The 24,714-nt window shown below is 41.2% G+C and overlaps 1 protein-coding gene across 2 annotated transcripts in view; it reads left to right on the top strand.

Moving 5' to 3' along the window:
• Positions 1 to 24,714, top strand: part of CHRNA5 (cholinergic receptor nicotinic alpha 5 subunit) — a 47,984-nt gene that overhangs the window by 18,042 nt on the left and 5,228 nt on the right. For both annotated transcript variants that reach the window (XM_053888587.1, XM_053888588.1), the window contains exons 2-4: positions 16,705 to 16,856; positions 22,100 to 22,144; positions 23,251 to 23,360. In XM_053888587.1, coding sequence (XP_053744562.1) covers positions 16,705 to 16,856; positions 22,100 to 22,144; positions 23,251 to 23,360 — 307 coding nt within the window. The remainder of the gene's footprint in view (positions 1 to 16,704; positions 16,857 to 22,099; positions 22,145 to 23,250; positions 23,361 to 24,714) is intronic.

Genomic DNA, 24,714 nt, shown 5'->3' with positions numbered 1-24,714 from the left:
TTATTTTACTTTGCGTAACAGTGAGGCAGCAAAGCGGAAGGTATTCTTTTTATAATGTTTTATAGTGGAAAAGCTGAAAAATACACAAGAATATTCAAGAATAATGGATTGAAGAGTTTTTGCCGTAGACTTTCTTTTCTTAAGTTTATTTATTTATTTTGAGAGAGAGCATGTGAGCAGGGGAGGGGCAGAGTGAGAGAGAGAGGAGGAGAGAGAGAATCCCAAGCAGGCTCCGTGCCATCAGCATGGAGCCCAACACAGGTCTCAGATTCACAAACTGTGGTATCGTGACCTGATCCCAAACCAAGTCAGGCGCTCAACTGACTGAGCCCCAGGCATGCCACCATACACTTTTAACAATTATTGACATTTTGCCAACGGATATCCTTATTTTAGAAAATGGTGACATATGGAGGTTAACAGATAATTAGTGTCAAGTATGTAGACTGAGTCTTTCAGCTTTGAAGTTCTGTGTCCTCTCCTATTCATCCGACTAAAAATTAAGGAGAAAGGTTACGTTTTTTTGAAAATGTATGTGGTTTCGTTGGGTAACTTGAAAGTGAAATTCTTTTGGTAAGACATTCTCATAATTCCTCCAACTTGAGACAATACTGGAGTAATGATGTTCAGAGTTAAAACTGAATTTGTAAAACCCAAATTTAAATCCTTCAGAATGTTACATTATCCATATTTGTACTTTTCAGGTATTCAATTTAGTTTTTCCCTTACTAGTTGTATCTTTACTTTGGAAGGGTCGCTCCATTTGTTTTTTGTTGTTGTTCTTATCTTATTTTTAGTGTGCTTCACTCCTTGGTTCCTTTTGTTTTTCTGAGATGTGACTTAGGATCTTTACATAGGTTGATTTCCTTTCTTTTCTTTTCTTTTCTTTTCTTTTCTTTTCTTTTCTTTTCTTTTCTTTTCTTTTCTTTTTTTTTTCCTGGGGGGGGGGAAGAAGATTCTTTTTGTTTTGTTTTTTAAGTTTATTTATTTATTTTGAGACAGAGACAGAGACAGAGAGAGAGAGAGAGAGAGAGAGATGGAGAGAGAGTGAATCCCAAGCAGGCTCTGTCCAGGAGCCCAACATGGGGCTCGAACCCATGTACTGTGAAATCATGACATGAGCTGAAATCAAGTTGGATGTTCAACCGACTGAGCCACCCAGGTGCCCCTGATTTTCTAATTATTATTATTAGCTTTACAGCATATAGATTTGAGGAAAGCTTCTAACTGAACTGTCATTGCACTGTGTCTAGAGTGCTCAATGCACAGAAAACTGCTTCCTTTTGCTTTTGCAAGGTTTTACTGCCTAGAGTAGTCTGCAGGAAGATCATCTTTGTTGGGGTATTGAGGAAGTTTTAGGTAGAAATCAGTGATTGTGGGATCTCTAACTTCAAGAAGCTATGTCTAGGGACTCGGTGGTTAAGAGCAAATTTGTGTAGCTGTGTAATCGTTGCTGAATCATTAGAGATAAATGGGAATTGTCAGATGGTGCTGATTCATTTATTCATTCATATATTCAACACACTGAGCACCTATTATGTGCCACTATGTTGTCAGGTGCTGGGGATATGATGAATAAACCACCCATTGCCATCAATTTACACCATAGTGGGGAGGACAGACATTGATCAAACACATGCAGGATTGTGTAAGTGCACCCCAGGTAAGGAACATGGTTTATGCAGAGGATCCTAATGGAGACTTTGGGGGCAGGGAAGGTCCCTGAGGCAGTGATGCCTGGGCTGACACCTGCAGGCCCAGTGGGAGTTGGGTAGGTGAGGGGGAGGGAGAGTGTCTCTGACAGGGAAGAAGCACACTGCTTGCTGGAGGGAAGCCCGTGGTGAGTTCGAGCAGAGAGCACAGGGGAGAGTCACGCCAGGAGAGGCTGGTGGGGACAGACCGGGTGGGATGTGGCCTTAAGGATTTGGTCTGCCTTAATGAAAACCACGGAAGGGTTTTAAGCAAGGAGGTACCGTCAGATCTGTGTTTGGAAAGATGGCTTGGCTGTCTGCATGGAGAACTGACTGCGGGGGCTGAGGAGCCTGCTTCGGGCAGTAGGCTTGCTCTGGCCCTGATGAGAGACGCAGACAGCTCGTGCTAGGACAGCGGCAGTGGGGTGAGAAGACATGCACGGATCTGAGAAACGTTTAGAGGTGAAACCAACGGTTTCCTGATGGGTTGGATATGCACGTGAGGAGAAGGTCATGTAAAGGACGACTCCTAGGTTTTAAAGTTGTAACTCGGCAGATGGTGGAAGCATTCACTGCAACGGGCAGGACAGGGAAGGTCGTGTATTTGGTTATGTGCACGTTGAGTCTGTGGTCCCTTTACCATGTGCCTGTTTCACACAGATTAGAGAATTGTGGCAAATGGAGGTTAACGGGGGGTTTAGCGGTGCCGAGTGTGCAGATTAAGGTTTTTGGCTTTGCAGCATCCCTCCCTCTTGAGCACGCTAAAATGAGGGAGCAAGGTTACATTTCTTTGAAACTGTATGTGGTTTCACTATCTTGAATGAGAAATGGACATTCAGGTGTGGACTCAGAGGAGCGCTCTGTGTCGGAGACACAGGTGCCTCACGAGTGGTCTTTCCTTAAGTTCATTTTAGTTGCAGTATCCTTGGAAATGACCTTTTGGGATTGTCTGTTATAAATAAATGGAGAGCTAGAGTAGAATTCTTAGGATCTCCATTGCTGAGTGCGATTTTACAGGCCTCCTAAAACGTTTCTGCAAGTAATTGTTGGGTACCTTGAAACAAAAGTCTCTGTAAGTAAGGGTTGGAGGCACCCGTGCCAGCAGCTTCCGGGAGACTGTAGCTGGATCGGCGTTTCTGAGGTCTGTCCGATGGTCAGCACTGGAATTAGAGTTTTTTGCAAACCACTCACAAACTTGAAATGTAAGATTAGCTATGGTTTTTCCCTTTTTGTGTTCTTAGTATTTGCCTTCTTAAGGAATGTGCGTTGAGTGAATTGACTGTCTTACCTAACACGTTAATGGTGTGGAGTTTAGCTAGACTTCATGTAATTTAAAGATTATTATTGACGTTAGCTTAGTTTGCTTTTTTTGTTACTATCGTTTTGCATATATCCCCTTTTATGAGAAGGATCTGTGGCTAACACAGTGAAAATAAATAGTAATGTACAATTCATAATTTTGCCATAAATGCAGTGTGCATACAGAGTGTAAGTCTGTATGTGGTCAGATAAATCAGTCTGCAAATATAGCGATGTCACATGTACTCCCCAAAAAGGAAAGCAAAACCATGCTTATCTGAAAATCAGATTTAACCATATCAGTAATCCATTCCCCAGTACCCTAGGGCTATTTTACTGTGAAACTTTGTCAAATAATGGCAGCCCAGAAAGCATTATGATGTTTGCAAAAGACCGTGCCCTCTCCGGTGAACCAATTCTTTTCTTGAATAAATAATATAAAATTGATGAATTTTGTTACCAAAGCAAGAAGAGAGACCAAGATCCCAGAGACATCATTCAAAATAGAATGAATTCTATGTGACAAAATTGGGTTTAAGGCCTACTGTAGGTAAGAAGGTCATAAACCCAGGCACAAAGTTATTCTCCTTGAAAAGAAAGCAGGAGTGACTAATGACAAAATTCCTCTATTAAGTGACATGTTGGATATCATATTAGCACGCTATGACTGAGAGCTATTACTGTCAACGCGTGTGTGTGTTCTAGTTTTTTACTTTTTGGTCAGACAAAACCACTAATGTAGAGTGTGAATCACCTTCTGGCTTGTTCATGGTACACGAAGGAGGTGTGCCTGACAGCATTTTATTTTTATCAGTAAGAACTCCTAGAATAAGAGATTTTGATTTTAGTTAGGATTGTTTGTGATCGCTGGTGTAGACTGGAAAGGTGTTGAGAATGGCTCTGTGGGCAGCAGGGAAGGGCGTTGTTGGACGAGGAGGTGGCTGCGCGGGAATGCCCGTCGTGTGCCGTCGCTCGCAGGTAGCAGCTGGTGGAAACAGTGTGCTTCCTGATTTTGACCGTGTCGGAGACAATAAGGAACTGAAAATAAGGTCAAGTCACAGGCACCAAGTGTGTCCGTCACTGCTGCAGGAAGAGGCGGGCGCTGTATGCAAGCCTCTGCTTTTCCACACGGAGGTACCTCGACTCTCCAGGGGAAAGAGCACACGCCAGTTCTTAAACTTGGGGGATTTGAGAGAGACATTTCTTCATGACACTGACAAAGCCGTTTTTCTGGTTTCAAATGTTGGAAGTAGCATAGCTCACTGATCCAGTCATTTCTTGATAGGTAGAGTTGGGTATTCGAGGGGCAAAATGTGATTTTTAGTTTTGAGGAGATCAGTGTGACCAGATAATATTTTTGAAATATGAAATGCCCCTTTTATGTTGTTCCTGGTTTTTTTGTTTGTTTGTTTGTTTGTTTGTTTTTACGCTTTGGCCCTTCCTCCTACCTGCTCCAGTCAGGTAGTACTGTGCTCATACTTGAGATGAAGCAGGATGTGACAGCAAACAGACATAAGGAGTTAAAATTTGCCTTTTTTTTTTTTTTTAGTTTGTAAAACCTAGTCCGCCATGGGGAACAGAAGGGACTTGGTACACACGCTATAATGGCAGTGTTACAGGAGGGTGGGAGAGACGCTGGTCCCTGTCTCTGGGGTCGAGGAGTGAATGTTGGGACAGCAGAGAGTGAGCAAAGCGGCAGTTTATTGAGCGAAAGCACAAAACTCTGAGAGTTACAGGGGTCCCCACTGGGTTGATGCCAAGGATTTTTGTCCCTTTTTTTGGGGGACCTTATCAGGAACTGGATAACAGTTTGTGAGACTGCTCATGGCAGACAGCACAGGCAGGTCTGTGGAATTTATCCTTTTTTTTTCCTTCCCCCAAACCTGCTGCCCTGCAGCCCCCCACCCACAGCCACAGCCAGTCCCCCTCCCCGGGGCCCCTGTCTGTCCCTGCGTGCTGTTAACCCTTTCACTACTCATCAGAACAAAGCTGCTACTTGACAGGAGAAAATAATTCCCTTGCTGAGCGGAGGAAAAGACCGAGGAGAGAAGAGAGCGAGAGGATACATGCCGGCACCGGAGTGTGCAGGCCCTGGGCCGAGGGGACGCTGGGATGACAGCCAATCTAAGCGTCACGCGGGCTCAGAGTACTCTTCAGGGACCTGAGTTGAATTTCCACATCTACCACCACTTGCTTCTGTTCCTGATAACACGTAGTTATGAGTTAGAAGTTTCTTAGTAGAAATGCAATGTAGGAAAGGGTATTCATTAAGCAGAAGCCTGAGCCGTGGCTCAAACCACCATTATAAAGCTGGGCATGTGAGAGGAAGGGGCCATCCGCTCAGTCCTAAAGTCCAGTTCTTACGTAGAAATTCTGCTTCACTTTTCTCCTAATAACTGATACCTAAAATTTACCTAAACTTAGCACTTTGCCTGTGTGCCGAGCACATATGAAGGTGTGGGAAGGTTTAAGAAACTTGTAGCTTATGTGAAGAGTGACTGCTTGAGAATTATGTTTTTAATTTAGTGCAGTATTTTCCCCCTTTCTTGTCTGTATTCCCCCCTCCCCACCTCTTCTGTCTCCCTCCTTTTTCTTCAGGCATGTAGAATCATAGAGCTAGGTGGATTTTAATCACGGATGGCTTTACAAGTCTTTTCTGTACCTTTTTCTCTGTAGCAGTGCCTCATGGAAATTCACATCGGCCTTTTGTTGCGCTTTGTCATTTTTTTATTTGATGCGGCTTATTACAAACTTTTTTGCATTTGAAATTTGAGATGTCTTTTGTGTGGGTGATAGTTTCAATTAGAGTTTTTAAAAAAGAGTTTAAAAAAGTATTTAGTTGTAAAAAAAAAAAACCCATATAGCATAAGATTTATCATCATAACCATTTTTAAATATATGGTTCAGTACTGCGTGTTAGGTATACTCACATTGTGCTATGGATCTCCAGAACTTTTTTCTCTTGCAAAATGGAAGCTCTGTACTTACTGAACAAAAAGTCTCCGTTTCTCCCGCTCCTTGCCCCCGGTGACCACATCCTACTTTCTGTGTCTATGAGTTTGACTGCTTCAGATGCCTCATATAAGTAGAATCATGCAGTATTTGTCTTTTTGTGACTGGCCTGTTTCACTGAGCATAATGTCCTCAGTTTTCATCCGCATTGTGGCAGGTGTCCGTATTTCCTTCCTTTTTAAGGCTGAATGATATTCCAGTGTGCTGTGTGCCCCACATTCTGTGCATCTCTTCATCTGCAGATGGACATTTGGGGGGCTTCCGTCACGTGGCTCTTGTGACTAGTGCTGCCTACACGTGGGTGTGCAAGTTATCTCAAGACTGGCTTTCAGTTCTTTGGGATATATATGCCCAAGTGGGATTTGTGGATGCTATTGTAATTCGTTTTTAATTTTTTGAGAAACTTCCATACTATTTTCCACATTGTTGCATCATTTCACTTTCCCACTAACGGGGCACTGGGGCTCCAACTTCTCCAGTTCTCTCCCACACATGTTTTTCTTTCTTTTTTTCTTTCTTTATTTTTTGATAGAGGTGATACCTTGTGATTTCGATTTGCATTTCTCTAATGATCAGTGATATTGAGCATCTGTTCACATGCTTGCCCACCATTTAAAAAAATTGTAATGTTTATTTTTGAGAAGGGGGAGGGGGAGAGAGAGGGAGACAGAATCCAAAGCAGGCTCTGAGCTGTCAACACAGAGCAGGACCTGGGGCTCAGACCCACGGACCGTGAGAAAATGACCTGAGTTGAAGTTGGACACGTAACCGACTGAGTCACCCAGGCACCCCTTGTTTCCCTTTTTAATGTCATCTTTGGAGAGGTGTCTGTTCAAATGTCTATTTGCTCATCTTTAAATTAGATTATTTGTGGGTTTTTTTGGTTGTTGAGTTGGAGTTTTTTTTGTAGTCTACATATTAACCCTTTAGTGGATACATGATTTGCAAACATTTTCTCCCATCCCGTAGGTTGCCTTTTCACTCTGTTGATTGTGTCCTTTGATGTAGTTTTATTTTGAAACTTTAAAAAAGATATTTATTTTAACTGAGTTTGACATTTAACATTGTATAAACTGAGGATGTACAGATGTTACTATGATACATTTATATGTTGTAATAAGCAATATTTATCACATGACAAAATTACTGTGTAGTACTATCCTCTATATGTGTCATACCTTACTTTGGATCTCTATGGCTTATTTACTGCTTGTTACAAGTTTGTACCCTTGAGCACTATCAGTCTTATCCCCCCACTGATGTGCACAAGTTTTTGAGTTAGAGGTGTCCCATTTGTCTATTTTTGTTTTTGTTGCTTGTGCTTTTGTTGTCATAACCAAGAAATCATCACAAAGTCCAGTGTCATGAAGCTTTTGCCCTGTGTTTTATTCCAGGAGTTTTTTTTTTTTAAATAAATTAAAAAAAACTTATTGATTGATTGAGAGCGAGAGCGCATGCACCAGCAGGGGAGGGGCAGAGAGAGAGAGTGTGGGAGGGGTAAAGAGAGAGAGAGAGAGAGAGAGAGGGAGAGGGAGAGGGAGGGAGAGAGGGAGAGAGAGGGAGAGACAGAGAGGGAGAGAGAGAGAGAGAGGGAGGGAGAGAGAGAATGAATCCCAGGCAGGCTCCATGCTCAGCGCGGAGCTCATATGGGGCTCAGTCTCATGGTGGTGGATGACTTGTGCTGAAATCAGGCTTAATCAACCACCTGGGTGCCCCTCTTCTGGGAGTTTTATGGTTTTAGTTCTTACATTTAAATGTAACTAAATCCATTTTGATTTTTATATATGGTGTAAGGTAAGGGTCCAGCTTCTTTTGTGTGTGGATATCAGTTTTCCCAATACTATTTGTTGAAGAAACTGTCCTTTCCCCATTATGAGTGCTCTTGACACCATTGTAAGCCTTTTAACAACTGCATCATGTATGTCATGGACAAACCCCACTCTCTTTGGTTGTGTTGTTTCCAGGTATTTGCTGTAATGTTCACGGAGGTAAACTTTGGTGTAAGCGTGTCCCAGTGTATCGGTGCTTTTATTGCTTTGGGATTCAGGTGTGGGGTTGCTGGATCAGAGGGATATATACTTTCTGATACATTTTGCAAGATTGAAATATTACAAGATTATTTTTCAAAGAGGCAGTAACACTGTCGTTTGTACCAGTAATGTTTGAGAGAGCGATAGTATTCTTCTTTATGTAATTCTGGGACAATTGGCATCGGGAAGGCATCAGGATCCCCTCCCAGGGGAGGGATCACATCTATGACTAAAAAACATAAAGATATTTCTCTATATCATTATATATGTTAGTGCTTAACATTTAAATGCATAAAGAATCCCTATTCTCAAATTTCTATCATCTCAGGAAACCTAAGAGGAAAGAGGACTGACCTGAGTGGCAGAGTTCTATTAACTGGCACTTAACCTAAGCAGGTGCAATCAGTTGATGTGGGAAAACATGGGCTTTGGTGACAAATCCGGCCTCACAGCCTGATGACAAGTCAGCCTCCCAGCCTTTTGGTGTACGATCCTGGGCAACCTCTCACGCTTCAGCCTGTTCACCTGTGAAGGGTGTCTGCGCTTTTGCTGTTGACGTTGAGTGTGCAGATGACATTTTCGGGACTCCTGTGCTGTCCCGGTTGGCTCTGCTGTAACACAGTGTAACAGACTGGGCAGCTCGTAAACTACAGGGATGTATCTCTCACACTTCCGGAGGCTGGGAGTCCGAGATGAGGGTCCTCTTCCAGGACACGTCTTGTGCCCTCACATGGCAGAAGGGGCTGGGAAGCTCTCTGGAGACTGTTTTATGAGGCACTAATTCCAGTCATGAGAGCTGCACCCTCATGACTTAAGCACCTCTCAGAGGCCCTGCCTGCTCATACCATCACCTTTGAGGGTGATGATTTGAACCTGAATGTGGGGGGAGGGGGAGGGACACAAACATTCAGACCATAGCAAATGTCATTTTCTATTTGTCAAAACAGTCCTCAAAAATAGACTGTTAAAGATGAAACTATGGAGACAGTAAAAAAGATCAGTGGTTGCCAGGGGTTGTGGCGAGGATGGCCAAATAGGCAGAACACAGGATTTTTAAGGCGGTGAAAATACTCACTCTGATGTGGTAATGATGGATACATGCCATTATACATTGTCCAGACCCATAGAATATATAAGACTAAGGCTGAATCATAATGTGAATCATGGACTTTGGGCGATAATGATGTATGAGTGTTGGTTCATCATTTGTAACAAATGTGCCACTCGGGTGGGGGATGTTGGTAACGGGAAGGCTGTGCGTGTTGGGGGGCAGGGAATATGTAGGAAATCTCTATCCCTTTCCCTCAAATTTGCTATGAACCTTAAACTGCTCTACAAAATAATCTCTTAAAAACAGTTTTTAAATTATTTTTTATGATCACAATAAGTCTAACTAACATCCTTCACCATGCACACTTTCAATTTTTTTTCTTCTGATGAGAATTTTCAAGGTCTACCCTCTCAGCATCTTTCAAATATGCAACACAGTATTATTACGTACAGTCACCGTGCTGCGTATTGTATCACTATGACATTTTACTTTATATCCGAAGCCTTGTACTTTCGATCCCCTTTATGCATTTTGTCCAGCCGTTCCACCCCCGCCTCTGTTAACCATCAATCTGTTTTCTGCATTTGTGACCTTTTAAAAATAAATATTCCATATAGAAGTGAGGTCATACATTGTCTTTGACTTATTTCAGTTAGTGTAATACCCTCAAGGTCCATTCATGATGTCAGAAATGGCAAGATTTCCTTCTTCGGAGTTGGGTTGGGTTAGTGTTGAATCAGTGTTTTCATTTTCTTCGGATCAATACCTAGAAGTGGGATTGCTGGATCATGTGGTGGTTCTATTATTAATTTTTTGAGGAATCTGTATACTGGTTTCCAGAATGGCCGCACTAATTTACATTCACACCAACTGCATGAGGGTTTCTCTTTCTCCACATCCTTGCCAACGCTTGTCTTTTTCTTGACTTTTTTAATGATAGCCATTCTAACAGGTGTGAGGTGGTATCTCGTTGTTCTGATTTGCGTTTCCCTGATCGTCAGTGATGTTGAGCACCTTTTCACGTAGCTGTTGGTGATCCATATGTCTTCTTGGGAAAAATGTCTATTCATATTCTCTGCCCATTTTTAAATTGGATTGTTTGTCTTGCTAGTGAGCTGTAGGAGTTCCTTAAATTAAATTTTGGATATTAACCCCTTTACAGATATATGATTTGCAAATATTTTCTCCCATTCGGTAGTTGCCTTTTCATTTTGTTAATGGTTTCCCTTGCTGAGCAGAAGAATTTTGGTTTAATGTAGTTCCACTTATTTATTTTTGCTTTTGTTGCCTTTGCTTTTGGTGTTGAGTTCATAAAATCATCGCCAAGATCAATGACAAGGAGCTTATTACCTATGTTTTCTTCTAGGAGTTTTATGGTTTCAAGTCTTACATTCAAATCTTTAATCCATTTTGAGTTAATTTTGTGTATGGTGTAACATAGTGGTCCAGTAGCATTCTTATGCATGTGGCCGTCCAGTTCTCCAAACACAATTTCTGAAGGATTGTGCTTTTCCCATTGTATATTTTTGGCTTGGCTTCTTTGTCATAAATTAATTGATCATATTTGCATGTATTTATTTCTGTGCTTTTTATTCCGTCCCATTGATATCTATGTTTGTTTATATACCTAGACCACACTGTTTTGATTATATTTTACTGTAGCTTTGTAATATAGTTTGAAATCAAGGAGCATGATGCCTCCAGCTTTTTTGTTCTTTCTCAAGATTGATTTGGCTATTCAGAGTATTTTGTAGTTTCATACAAATTTTAGGATTATTTATTCTATTTCCGTGGAAAAAGACGATTGGAATTTTGATAGGGATTACATTGAACCTGTAGGTTGCTTTGGATAGTTTGGACATTTTAACAATACTGATTCTTACAATCCATGAGCATGGAATATCTTTCCATTTATTTGTATCATCTTCAACTTCTTCCATTAATATCTTATAGTTTTCAGTGTACACATCTTTCACTTCCTTGATTAAGTTTATAACTATAATTTAATGCAGTTGTAAGTGGGATTATTTACTTGTTTCTCTTTCTGATAGTTCATTATCAGTTCAGAATTGAAATGCAACAGATTTTTGTATATTGATTTATTGAATTTGTTCTAACCATTTTTAAAAAAATGTTTATTTATTTATTTTGAGAGAGAAAGTGAGAAAGGGAGGTGGAAAGAGAGGGAGAGAGACAGAATCCCAAGCTGGCTTTGTGCTGTCAGTGCAGAACCCAATGTGGTGCTTGAACCCACAAACTGTTGAGATCCTGACCTGAGCTGCAACCAAGAGTCGGATGCCTAACCAACTGAACCACCCACGTGCCCCCTAACCATTTTTTTGATGGAGTCTTTAGGGTTTTCTATATATAGCATCATGTCATCTGTAAATAGTGACAGTTTACTTCTTCCTGATTTACATACATTTTATTCCTTAGTGTTGCCTCATCGCTGTGGCTAGGACTTCCAGTACTGTTTTGGATAGAAGTGGTGAGAGTGGACATCCTTGTCTTTTTCCTGATCCTAGAGAAAAAAACTTTCAGCTTTTCACTTTTGAGTATGGTGTTAACTGTAGGCTTGTCATATATGGACTTTCACTTTTAAAAGCTTATTTTGAGAGAGAGAGAGAGCGAGCGAGCGAGCAGGGGAGGGGCAGAGAGAGAAGGGGAGAGAGAGAGAATCCCAAGCAGGCTCTACACTGTCAGTACAGAGCCTGACATGGGGCTCGAACTCACCATGAGATTATAACCTGAGCCAAAATCAGGAGTCAGATGCCTAACTGACTGACCCACCCAGGCTCTCCTTTATATGACCTTTCTTATATTGAGTATGCTTCCTCTCTACTCAGTTTGTTGGAAGGTTTTTTTTTTTTTTTTTTATCATGAATGGATGTTGAAAAAAAAGATTCTTTTTTTGCATCTGTTGAGATGATCGGATGGTTTTTATCTTTCATTTTTTAAGTGTGGTTTATCATATTGATTTGTGGATATTGTTGATATTGAACCATGTAGCATCCCTAGAATAAATCCCACCCATTCATGGTGTATGATCCTTTTAATGTGTTGTTGATTCAATTTGCTAATGTGTTTTGTTGAGGATTATTGCATATGTGTTTATCAGGGATATTGATCTTTGGATTGGATTTGATTTTCTTTTCTGTGGAGTCCTTGTCTGGTTTTGGTATCAGGATGATGCTGGCCTGGGAAAATGAACTTGAAAGTGTTTATTCCTCTTTTGTATTTTGAAAGAATTTGAGAAGGGTTAGTGTTAATTCTTCTTTGAATGTTTGGTAGAATTCACCAGTGTTTGTTTAGAGGAATAAAGTCTTAATTTAAAAAAAAAATAGACTATTACTAGGAAAGGTGTAAAATATTAGAAAGAAATAAAGAAAATAAGTGCAGTGGCATTGCACATTTGGTTTTATTTTTATTATTTGCAAAGGAAAACTTGTGGAATAACTATTCAAATAAAAATTTTCCAAAGGTTATAGTTATATTGCTTGTTACATGTTCTCAACTGTGATTCACTGCTGTATTGTACATGTATTTCCCAGTCATAATTCAGTCATAAAGAGGTTCTCTTTGTGTGTGTGTGTGTGTGTGTGTGTGTGTGTGTGTGTGTGTATATATATATATATATATATATTTAAGTTTATTTATTTATTTAGAGAGAATACAAGCAGGGAAAGGGCAGAGAGAGAGAATCCAAAGCAAGTTCTCCATTATCAGTGCAGAGCCCAGCGTGGGGCTTGAACTCACAAACCGTGAGATCACAACCTGAGCCGAAATCAAGAGTAGGCTGCTTAACTGGCTGAGCCACCAAAGTGCTGTAAGTTTCTCTTTTTAGTAACAGCATTATCCATATATAAGTCCCACAGCATTTAGTTCACCTATTTAAAGTGCATGATTCACTGATTTTTAGTATATTCAGGCTAGTGTGACTGTCACCAAAATTGACATTTGAACATTTTTTTCCTCCCTCTTCCCCCAGACCATCCTCTTTGCCTATTCTGGATAGTTCATGTAAATGGAATCATATAATATAATATATAGTCTTTGTGACTGGCTTCTTTTACTTAGCATAATACTTAATACTTAAAAAGTTCACCTGTATCATGTATCATTAATTCATTAATTTTAATGGCAAATTAATATTCCATTGGATAGTCCACATTTTATCCATTTGTCATCTGATGGACGTTTGGGTTGTTTCCACTTTTTGGCTCTTATGAATAATGCTGTGAACAGTCGGGTGCAAGTTTTGCGTGGACAGCTGTTTTCATTTCTCTGGGGTGGGTACCAGGAATGGAATTGCTAGGTGTTGTGACCCTATATTTAACTTTTTAAGGAACTGCCAAATGTTTTCCAAAGCAACTGCACCATTTTACATTCCCATCAGGAGTGTATAAGGGTCCCAGTGTCTCCACACCCTCTCCAACACTTGTTGCTGTCTCTGTGTTTGACTGCAGCCCTCCTACTGGGTGGGAAATGGTAGCTTTGATTTGCATTTTTCTGATGGTAAAGGTGTTGGATATCTTTTCAGATACTTACTGGCTGTTCCTCTTTGGAAAAATGTCTATTCAGACCCCTTACTCATTTTAAAATTGGGTTATTTCGCCTTTTTATTATTGGCTTGTAATGGTCCTTTATGTATTCTAGATATACGCCCCTTATATAAATGATTGCAAATACTTTCTCCTAGTTCTCTCTTTTTAAGTCAGTAAGGGAAGGAAAACTAAAATGTATTAAGGGAACTATTGTGATCAGCATTATACTTAGGGCTGTAGAAATGCTAAAGTATAGAAATGATTTTTACCTTTTAGGACATTGGTTTCTTTGGAGATCCAAGACTTATGTGATATAATGGAAAACAGCATAGAACGGTATATGCTAAATAGTATACAATCTTGGTCAAAAATAGTATGAAAAAGAAATGCCCTGGGACTCTGAGGAAGCGAGGTTCAAAAGTAATTGATTTAAGTCATTTATTTTGAGTAGAATGAGCAAATGTTAACATTCAAAACAAGTTTTTAAAAAGAATATTTCCGTTTGATTCAGTTTCTTTAAAAAAATTTTTTTAAGTTTATTTATTTTGAGAGAGAGAGAGAGAGAGAGTGAGTGGGACAGGGGCAGAGAAAGAGAGGGAGAGAGAATTCCAAGCACGTACTGTGAGATAATGACCTGAGCTGAAACCAAAAGTTGGATGCTTAACTGACTGAGCCACCCAGGCCCCTGATTCGGTTTCTATAGAATGCAGCTTACATACAGTATCACACATACTTTGTCAGTCTTTCCTACTGTCTTTGTTTGTCCATGTGTTCCCAGCACTTGGCATAGTGCCTAATATGAGGCACATGTCCAATAAATATTTGTTGAATGAGCAAAAATTAGTATGGGCTGGAGCTCTCAGAGAGTGCAGCGCCAACTAAGCACTTTGACAGAGTTGTCACAGGTGGAAAAGGTTAGGGCGGAAGGAGCAAGAGGCGGAGGGGAGCCCTGGGTACCCTTCACAGCTCCGCCATTAACCAGCTGTCTAGTCCTGGCATCTTTGGTCATATATCCTTGTTTTGAAGTGAGGGGAATGAACTGGATCTTCTCCTTTTTAACATTCTGAGGTTTATGAGCAGCATAAACCTAAGACATTTAGAGCCAGCTGAAAATTCTCTAAGAATTGAATGCATGATTAAGGTTTTGTGCTAAAATACCACAGACATTAGTATCTGCCATTTGTGTAAAACTGTGTTAAAAAATGGTATTTATAATATTGAATGTACTAAGAAGATATTTACAAGGCAGTATCTTAAGGGTTATCATTAGTAGAATGTTGGGATTAATTTATCAATTTATTTATGTCCTATCTTCTTTCTTCCAAAGAAGATTTGAAGTGGCTATTCAAGCTAGTATCTTTTCCCCTAAGGCAAAAGGTTCTTAGGTGGTATGAAAATACATATTATTTGTTATTTTTATCCTTCAAACAACCTCAAACTTTTGGTGTTTCAGAGGCTATAATTTTTTTTTTCAGAGTCCATAAAATTTTTAAATAGGATTAGGAAAGGAGAAATGTTTCAGTAATTCTATTTGATTTAAAATTTTTAAAAATTTTAAGTAGGCTCCACACCCAACGTGGGGTTTGAACTCAGAACCCCAAGATCAAGAGTCACATGCTGTACCCACTGAGCCAGCCAGGTACCCCAGTGATGGTATTTTAACATGAAGGTCTAAAATTAATGGCTTTTAAACATTAAAAAGAATGACTCTCTAATACAAACATTCTAGTTGAATTGAAATCTCTTCAACACTGTGCATTAAAAAAAATTTTTTTTTAACGTTTATTCATTTTTGAGAGACAGAGAGAGACAGAGAGCAGAGGAGGGGCAGGGAGAAAGGGGGACACAGAATCTGAAGCAGGTTCCAGGCTCTGAGCTGTCAGCACAGAGCCTGACACTGAGGAGGGGCTCGAACCCATGAACCGCAAGATCATGACCGGAGTTAAAGTCGGACGCTTAACCAACTGAGTCACCCAGGCACCCCACCAACGCTGTGCGTTTTAACATAAGGAGTCTTTTATGGGAGGCATGGTGCAAAATCTATGGTATTTAGGGATTAAATCAAGTATCCTAAATTGCCCAGGGGAGCGAGACGTAAGCTCTAGGAATAAGCTGCATTCCTGATGGAGAAATAGGCATTTCCTCTGGCTGGAGGAATGAGATGCTCTTTGATAGCTGCACATAGAAAACATGGTCTGTTAGAATAAAGAGAGAAGATTCTGTGAAAGTGCTAATTCTCTGTCAGACCATTTTGTTGAGGTTGGGGAAGGACCGTAATGAGCTATAAATCCCTGCATGTGGACTTTATGATAAATAAGCCAATGATATTTTGGTTCAAGTAAATGTTTTTTCTTTGTAAAATCATGGGTCTTGAGTCAATGTCAAGCTTGAATTTCACACATTTCAGGTATCCTAACAGAGACTCCAACCCATTCAACACTGAAACTCTCATTTCTTCAGAGATGTTTAACTAAGCTCCATAGAAGTCTGAACATAACTGTGACCCATAAATCTAACCAGTCTTTGGCTATGGCATCTAAAATTTTTAAAATTTTGTTTCTCTCTCTTTTAAGTGTTAGGTCCTAAGGTAATTTTATACAAATGGATAGCAAACAAAGGTATGACGAATCTGAATAATTCATTCAGTATTTGTATGTTTGTATATTAAAATCATGTAAATTAAAGCTTATGTATTTTATATTTACAGTTGATAAGTGAACTTTACTGGAACATACCTATTTTCTAGGTTTGGAATTTTATGACAAGCAACCCCTCCAGCCCTGGTAACTTATTTAAAAGCTTAAAATCTTTTATTACAGTACTCTGTATTAAGCACTGAATGTTTCCTGAGGAACTCAGTGTACTTCCATGTGAGTCATCTGATTTAACTAAGAAATGTATCTGAACCACAGCGTCCCTTATTGGTCATAAACATTTGTATCAGTGTTTTATTTTAAGAGCTCCATTAATAACCTAAATAGTAGTTTGGTTCATTGATAAAGCCAAACATTTTTTAAAGTAGAGGTATTTGGTGGGAGAGAAGTTGATACACTAACTTTTCAAAATTTGTTGTACAGGGTTAGCTGAACCATCCTTTGTTGCAAAACATGAAGATAGTTTGTTAAAGGATTTATTTCAAGACTACGAAAGATGGGTTCGTCCTGTGGAACACCTGAATGACAAAATAAAAATAAAGTTTGGCCTGGCAATATCTCAATTAGTGGATGTGGTAGGTGTGCATATCATTACATACTCAATTTCATACAGGCTTCCTGAGAGCATCACGGGTGCCTAGGCACTGTGTTGGGAGGCATGGATTACAAAGGAGAACGAGACGTAGTCATTTTCCTAAAGGAACTCAGCAGGGAAGGATAATTATTACTCAATAGACATAGAAATACACTTTTTATATAATATTGTATATTAGAAACCATTTACTTGGTAATAGGTCAATTTAAAAAATTTTTCAAAAAATATTTATGTATTTTCGAGAGAGAGCTCACACAAGCAGGGGAGGGGCAGGAGAGAGGGAGACAGAGAATCCCAGGTAGGCTCTGCACTGTCATTGCAAAGCCTGATGTGGGGCCCAAGCCCACAAACCGTGAGATCACAACCTGAGCTGGAGTTGGATGCTCAACCAACTGAGCCACCCAGGTGCCCCAAGTAATAAGTTTATTTTTAATAAGTTGAAATATATTAAGCATTTTATCTTTTTTAATTTTTTTTAATGTTTATTTCTGAGAGAGAGAGACAGAGCATGAGTGGGGGAGGGGCAGAGAGAGAGAGGGAGACACAGAGTCAGCACAGAGCCCGACGTGGGGCTCGAACTCACAAACCGTGAGAGATCATGACCTGAGCTGAAGTTGGTCACTCAACCGACTGAGCCACCCAGACGCCCTGATATTAAACATTTTATATGGAAGTTTCTTATTAAATTTGTTTAAAGATATGATAAAAAGTCAACATTTTAAAGAGAAAAAGTCCAAGAGTAGATTTGTAGATTTTTAGGACCAAACAGTATCTCAGATCATTGTTTCAATATCACACTTAAACTATACCAGAGATTTTTCAGTATGACATCCCCCAGGGAGTATCAGTTCCCTTGTAACTCGTTCTGACTGTCAAGAGATCCTTTCTATTTAAACTAAAAAGTTCATGCTAATTGTTAAATTAGTTCCTTCTTGTTCTGATCATGTCAGTCGATAGTTATTTCCCTGCTGAGTTCCCAAAACAGTGTGTGTGTGTGTGTGTGTGTGTGTGTGAGAGAGAGAGAGAGAGAGAGAGAGATTGTACAATAACACTTATAGGCATGCCTTTATTTTCTACATAATTTTTGTAGAGAATTTGGAAAGTGCGAATAAATACAAATAAGGAAATAAAAATTGACTGCAATTCTACCACCCAAAGATGCCTAATGATAACATTCTGCTGTTTCTCTTGCCGTTTTTTTCTTTGTGTGTATGTTTTAAAATTGGAGTATTAATTTAGACGTAATGAAGAATCTTTTCCCTTCAATTTCTTTTCCAAAATTGAAAAATTTTAATTCCAGTTAGTTAACATACAGTGCTAGTTTCAGGTATGCAATATCTAGTGATCCAACACTTCTACGTATTAGTGCTCGTTTTCTCTCTTGTTGTTAAATGAAGAACGTTTCCCTATGTCATTACATAATCTTCAAATATAATTTTAATGGCTATATGATATCCCATTTATAATTTATTTAAATATTCTCTTGTTGGCAGAAGTTAATTCCCAGGATTTCCTATTATAAATGACAATGATGAATATATTTGTACACAAATGTCTGGTTTTCTCCTTTCTTTAAGAAAGGCAGTTAATGAATCAAAAGATATACTTTTTTATTTATTTTTATTTTTTAAAGTAAGCTCCATGCCCAACATGAGGCTTGGAGTCATCTGCTCTGACCAAGGAGCCAGCCAGGCACCCCAAAGGATATACATTTTAAAAAGTCTAGTGTGTTGATGATGTCACCTTAATTGCCTCCAGAAAGATCCGTGAATATGGACTGTGTTGTGTCCTTCACCCTCTGCTGGGAGATTTTCAATATAAGTACAAATAGAGAAGTAGGAGGATGAGTGGGGCTCCCTCTCAAAGACCTGTCTTTCCAGTTGGGACTATCAGCAAGTAAGTGGAGTGACTATAGGACATTGCAGGACTAAATTGTGATACCACAAAAATCTGGGGATTCAGACTTCGATTATTTAGGTCACTAAAGAACACAGGCGGAGGCCCTCCAGCTGGCCTTGTCTGGAGTGTAGGATCGGACACGCGGAGAGGAGGGTAACAAGGAGCAGTATGATCTAGGCTGAGCAGTGAGACGGAGCCTTTCTGTTCAGCTGTTCGGATCAGAAGGTCACTGTTGGAGGCCACTCCCTGGGATCATCTGATGGGTGGTGGAGGGGACTGCACTGTGCTTTCTCTCCTGCCATTTTTCGACTGGAGAGTTTTACCTCTTGGAAGAAGTCACTTACCCTTCAAGACCCAATTTATGTGTCTGACTCTTTGTGAAATCTTTCCAGAGTTCCTAAGACAGTCTCCTCTGTTCACGTAGCCCTTTGCACTGCTGGCACCTGTGTGCCCTGGCACGGCACCCTCAGAGCAGGCTAAGCTTCATCCCTTGCTTCCGTCCCAGAGCCCAGAGTGGTTCCTGGCACATGGCAGTTGCTGAGTGAGTGGCAGATGTGACAGGCAACAGATGTGGTCACAGCAGTGCTTTAGGAAGGGCTGCAGGTCAGTTAAATACGTGGTTTTGAGGAGTGAGAGAGAGAGGAGCTTCGGAGGCTGGTTAGAAGGCCAGGCAGAAGCAAGAGCAGGTCGTGACCAATGAGCACCGAGGGAGGCATCAGATTTTGAAGCCTGAGTGGTTAGAAGAGAAGAGTGACGGATCTGGAAGATGGAATCAGTTGCTGTGGGGTAGGACAGGGAAGATGATGCTCTCCGCTGTGATGGCAGGTGATTGTGCCACATTCCTGAGGCCCTTGGAAAGTCAATGCTGCTCTGTGGGCAGAGAGGAGCTGAGGGTGTCAGTGTGGAGACCCTGGCCCAGCTGAGCATCGAAAACATTGGACTGAGGAGTTTTAAAGTGAGCAGGGAATGCAGGCAAGTTGATCCCTGAGGAACATTCATAGAAGGTGGCGAAGGCAGGATGAGCCCAGAACAGAAGTCGGGGATGGGTTGCTTCCTGTGAGAAGAGCCCAGGACGTGTAAGGTCAGTGACGATGAGAGAGAAAGAGGACAAGAGCAGAGGGAGAGGAGGCGAGGGCCCTGGACATGGAGAGTAGAAGCTTTATGTCCCTTTAACTGAGAAGCTCTTACCCCTCTGGCTTGTGGTCATGTTTGGGGGCTCCTCCTCAAAGTTCGCTCAGATTCCTGCCTTATGTCCTACATGTTCGAACTCTCTCTGTCTCTCAAATCCCCACGCCGGCTTGCTTGTTGGATGTTAGTTTTATGGTCAGGTTAAAAAATCTATTCGGGGTTTAAAAAAACCCCTAAAACTTTTCTGCTCTACTTACGTGTGGGCACATCTCTGTGTTAATGTGCCTCGTCCTCTTGGGTGCAGTCCTGCGTTTGTCCTTCGTCCTAGGTTTTGTTTTGGTTTTGTTTTTTTGCATCCTGCATTGTGCTGAGCACATTATAGGTGTTTGGGAGATACCTGAGGTCACCTTAAGTTAGGCTGTATCCCCTAAGGTAGTGGCTAACCCTCACATCTGGGGCCAGTTGTGAACTTAGGTATTGTTCTTGTATCTGTGTTCCTGTTGAGGATACTAAGTATTGACTGGGTCCTACTCTATAGTGCAAAATTTATGTGTGTTCACATTTTTCTGGGGAAAAGGTGTATAATTTTCATTAGCTTCTCAAAGATGACCTATTGCCTTACAGCGTCACAGGTAATAAGTATACCGGAACTTTCCTAATTGTTAATGCCTCTGTTTAGAACTTTTGCCTACTAGGAATATTCTGATGCAGAGGTCGGCACTTTCTCTGGATGGTGTGTGCCTTTGGGATAGACAGTAGAGCTGGTGGCACAGAGTTTAAACTCAGGAGCTTTGAAGTCTAACATTAGTTCTACTACCAATTGGTGGAGTGATTTTAGGCAAGTTGCCTCATTGGGCTAGTTTCTTTTTGCAGAATGAATGATTTAAGTAGATGAGATCTATAGGTCCTTTTCAGCTCTAGTGTTTTACTCAAGGACAATTGCCCTTTGGAACCACAGTGTAAGAGTGATGGCCATGCTGTATTTCCTAGTAATTGTTCCCATGTAGGGACGTCACAGATGTCTTTATCTCAAGGGATGTGCTTCCTCCGTCTTCCTTCTTTCTCCTGGGCCACTCATGTGTTTTGGAATGAGCCATCTAAACCTCTGTCCTCTGTCCCCGGCCATGGGGATTGCCTTATCCTTCTGTGGGTCTGTCCTGCCCACGGTGGAATTGTGTTTGGTCATCATGATGGTCTTGTACTGGTCCAGTTGGCTCCATGATATTTCAGTAAAATGTAATGGAAGAGCTATCTTTTTTTTTTTTAATTTTTATTTTTTAATGTTTATTTTTGAGAGAGAGAGAGAGAGAGAGAGAGAGTGAGTATGAGCGGGGGAGGGGCAGAGAGAGAGGGGAGACACAGAGTCTGAAGCAGGCTCCAGGCTCTGAGCTGTCAGCACAGAGCCCGATGCGGGTCTTGAACCCACGAAACGTGAGATCATGACCTGAGCCGAAGTCGGACGCTTCACCGACTGAGCCCCCCCAGGCGTCCTGAGCTATCTCTTTAATTAGGCCTTGAGAATTCAGTGAAAAACTGGTCTTAGCAAAGATACAATGGCAGAAAGGTGTAAGTAGCAAATATCAAAGACCCCAGTTTTCTAGAAAAGCAGGCTGTGAAAGCTTATGAAGCTGCCACTCCGGACAGTGGCCCCAGTATTTTTTTTCTACATAGCAGCTCCTCAGAGATTCAAATCCCTGCCTCAGCAGAGGAACATAACTGCAAGTTACAGTCCCGCAGGAAGGCACAGAAACAGTGTATCTCTCATTCTGATGTGCACACTCTTCCACATTTCAGCACTTCTGAAATCAAGATGTGTGTTATAATTAATGGCAACTTAAAATTCATTGTCAGCCTTTTCCTTTCTTAGTGCCAAGTACATAAACTAATGTGCGCGCCTGTTTCTTAGATTGTATCTTAGATTTCAGGATGTAGAGTGGTGGAGTGTATGAATGTTAAATCTAATGCCAGCGGTGTGTACTGCAGGGCGGTTCAGCTGAAATTCAGAGCATCTGGAAAGGGATAATGTGAAATTAGGCTGGAAAAACGATCCTGCGTTTCCAGACAGCCGCACCAATGAACAGGATATAGGTACTATATGGACAGGCATGTTTATGTAAAACTGTGAAAATTCGTATTTGAAGAAGTATTGCTTCTGTCCTTGAGATAATCAGCCTTATTTAAATTTTTGTTTCACAGGATGAGAAAAATCAGTTAATGACAACGAATGTCTGGTTGAAACAGGTGTGTATGAAGCTCAGAAGGCACCTGACTGATCACGGGTGCTGTTGTGCCTGTAGGGTTTGCAGCACAGAGAAACACGAGCATGTGGTCTTGGTGGATCGGCAGGATGCAGAGGGTGGAGGGTGGGTGGGGTTCTCGTATTCGTTCAGGCGATACTGGAGTGGCTGCCGTCTGCCCGACGCCGTTCTGGGCACTGGGGAAACGGGCAACAAAATGGACAGAAGTCCCGGCTGGCAAGAACTCCATTCGAGTTGGGGAAGAGGAACGGGTAAGCTGTTACAGTGCCTCGGAAGTAGACAGGCTTGGAGAAGAACACGTTCGCTGTGGGTAGAGGTGAGCAGGGGTGTGTAGATGAGGTCAGAGAAGCAGTGGCAAGCCAGCGGTGTAGGCAGCGTCTAGGCCTCTGTGAGGATTGTGGTGTTTACTTGGAGCTGGATGGGAATGGGCGATGAATGAGTTCTACGTACGTAGCCCCTTTTTAGAAAAGACTGCTTTTTCTTCGATGCCATCATAGCTTTGTCCTCAGCTGCTGTTATGTGCTTCCCTTTGCTCTTTCTTTATCATCCCTAATTTTAGTACCTGCTACCAGTTCCCTGACTCTAACTCCTACGAGGCACGTATGCTTTTCTTGGTGTGCGAGTCCTAACTTGACGTGATCACAGAATTGTCACCATGTGGAGCGTGGACAAGGTGTTGAAACGTGGGCTATGTAATAAATCCAGTTCCCCTGGCGTGCACCAGTCCAGCCCACGACGATGCACCTGGAAAAGACAATGGAAAAGGTTTAAGGCCTTAAACCTGGACCTTAGATGCCCATGGCTGCGGCTCCTGGGTGTGGCCAGTTGGTGTGAGAGGAGGTGCTGAACAGAGCTGTGAACACACCCACGGCGCACACCTGTGTCTCAGGAGGACCGGGGCTGGAGTCACCACACGGGGGCAGGGCTATGCTTCTGTACTCTTAAGGAGGACTTGGAGGTGAATTTTCTCTGTGGCGAGTAGAGATGATTTTATGTCTAGGATTTCTGGACTTGGCATAAAGAGTAAAGTTTTTATGACTCATGACTATCAATTTCATCGAAACTGAGCCTGTTGTCTTTGCTCTGCAGGAGTGGAGAGATGTAAAGTTAAGATGGCGCCCTGGCGACTATGGCGGAATAAAAGTTATACGCGTCCCTTCAGACTCTCTCTGGACCCCAGACATTGTTTTGTTTGATAAGTAGGTTTTTATTTACTGAATATTACTTGATGTTTTCAAAAGAAAACGCTTATATATTAGCCACTAGTAATTTTTCTTCCTTCTGAAAATTGTTTACGTATAAAATCAAAAGACTTGATCTGTGTTCTGTTGTGAACCTCCAAATAGGTTCTTTGGGTCCTCTCCTGTTTTTGGTGTCTTTTTCCTGATCATTAAAGTGTTCTTTGCTTTCCAAAATGTGTAAAACGTTTGGGAAGTCTAGAAAGGTGTAAAATTGGGGGAGGGGTGTCACCTATAATCAGTCGCATTATTCATTCCAGCATTAGAGGCAGCCATTTGCACGAGCTCACACATAGAACTTACTCTGTGCCTGGCCGCATGTGCGGTACCTTTCTGCTTCATTCATTTGATCCCCAACAGTACCTTTAAAATGGCACTTCTGACAGAGGAGGAAACAGGTGAGGGCATTATAACCTTGTCCAACAGGTGAGGGCATTATAACCTTGTCCAAGGTCGCACCGTTTGCATGTGGCAGGGTGGGGTTCACACTAGGGCGGCCCGGCATCCCTATTTATCCTCCTATTTAATAGACTATATATTTGGCAGATTGCCTTCAAGATTTTGGGGCGTTGAAAAAATAGTTGAAGTCATACTTTATGTTCAAATGTGCATCCTTCTAATTTTGCTCAAATTCTGTATTATGATTATGCCATGATGAGGAATGTTGAGTGAACTCATCTTAAAGGCACCCTACCTAGGTGTACTTTGAGGATGGTTTTTAACTTGGGGAAAGGATGATTCTGGGTGTGAGTTTCATTTTTTTCTAGGACAACCCCAGGGTAAATCTTGGGAATTTGTGCTTATCCTAAAGCATCGTGTATTATTTGCAAGCAGGCATTTGGCATGAAGACAGAGCAAATGCTGTGTGAAAAATATTAGTCTCTAAACACCTTTTTCCTCCATGTTTCTCAATAGGTAAAGAGGAAACAAAACTATAAGGTAGCAGGATATAGCTTCCCAGAGCACCATTTTACTCTAGGTCTTAGTAAACATTTTTTTTTAAGTTTATTTATTTATTTTGAGAGAGCGCACACATGTGAGTGGGGCAGGGGCAGAGAGAGAGGGAGAGAGAGAATCCCAAGCAGGCTTTGCACTGTCAGTGCAGAGCCTGATGCAGGGCTTGAACTTGCGCATTGGGAGATCCTGACCTGAGCTGAAATCAAGAGCCCAACGCTTAACTGACTTGAGCCATTGAGGCGCCCCAGTCTCTGAAAAACATTTTTACATAAACATGAGTGTATAAAACAGTAGTGTGCGAAAGTCACATGAGTGTTAAGATAAAAAACAGTATTTTATAGAAATCTTATGTTCCTAC

This window comes from Panthera pardus, unplaced genomic scaffold (genome assembly GCF_024362965.1).
Source record: "Panthera pardus isolate Hobbes unplaced genomic scaffold, ASM2436296v1 HiC_scaffold_23, whole genome shotgun sequence".
Taxonomy (NCBI): domain Eukaryota; kingdom Metazoa; phylum Chordata; class Mammalia; order Carnivora; family Felidae; genus Panthera; species Panthera pardus.
This window is presented reverse-complemented; position numbering and strand designations above follow the sequence as displayed.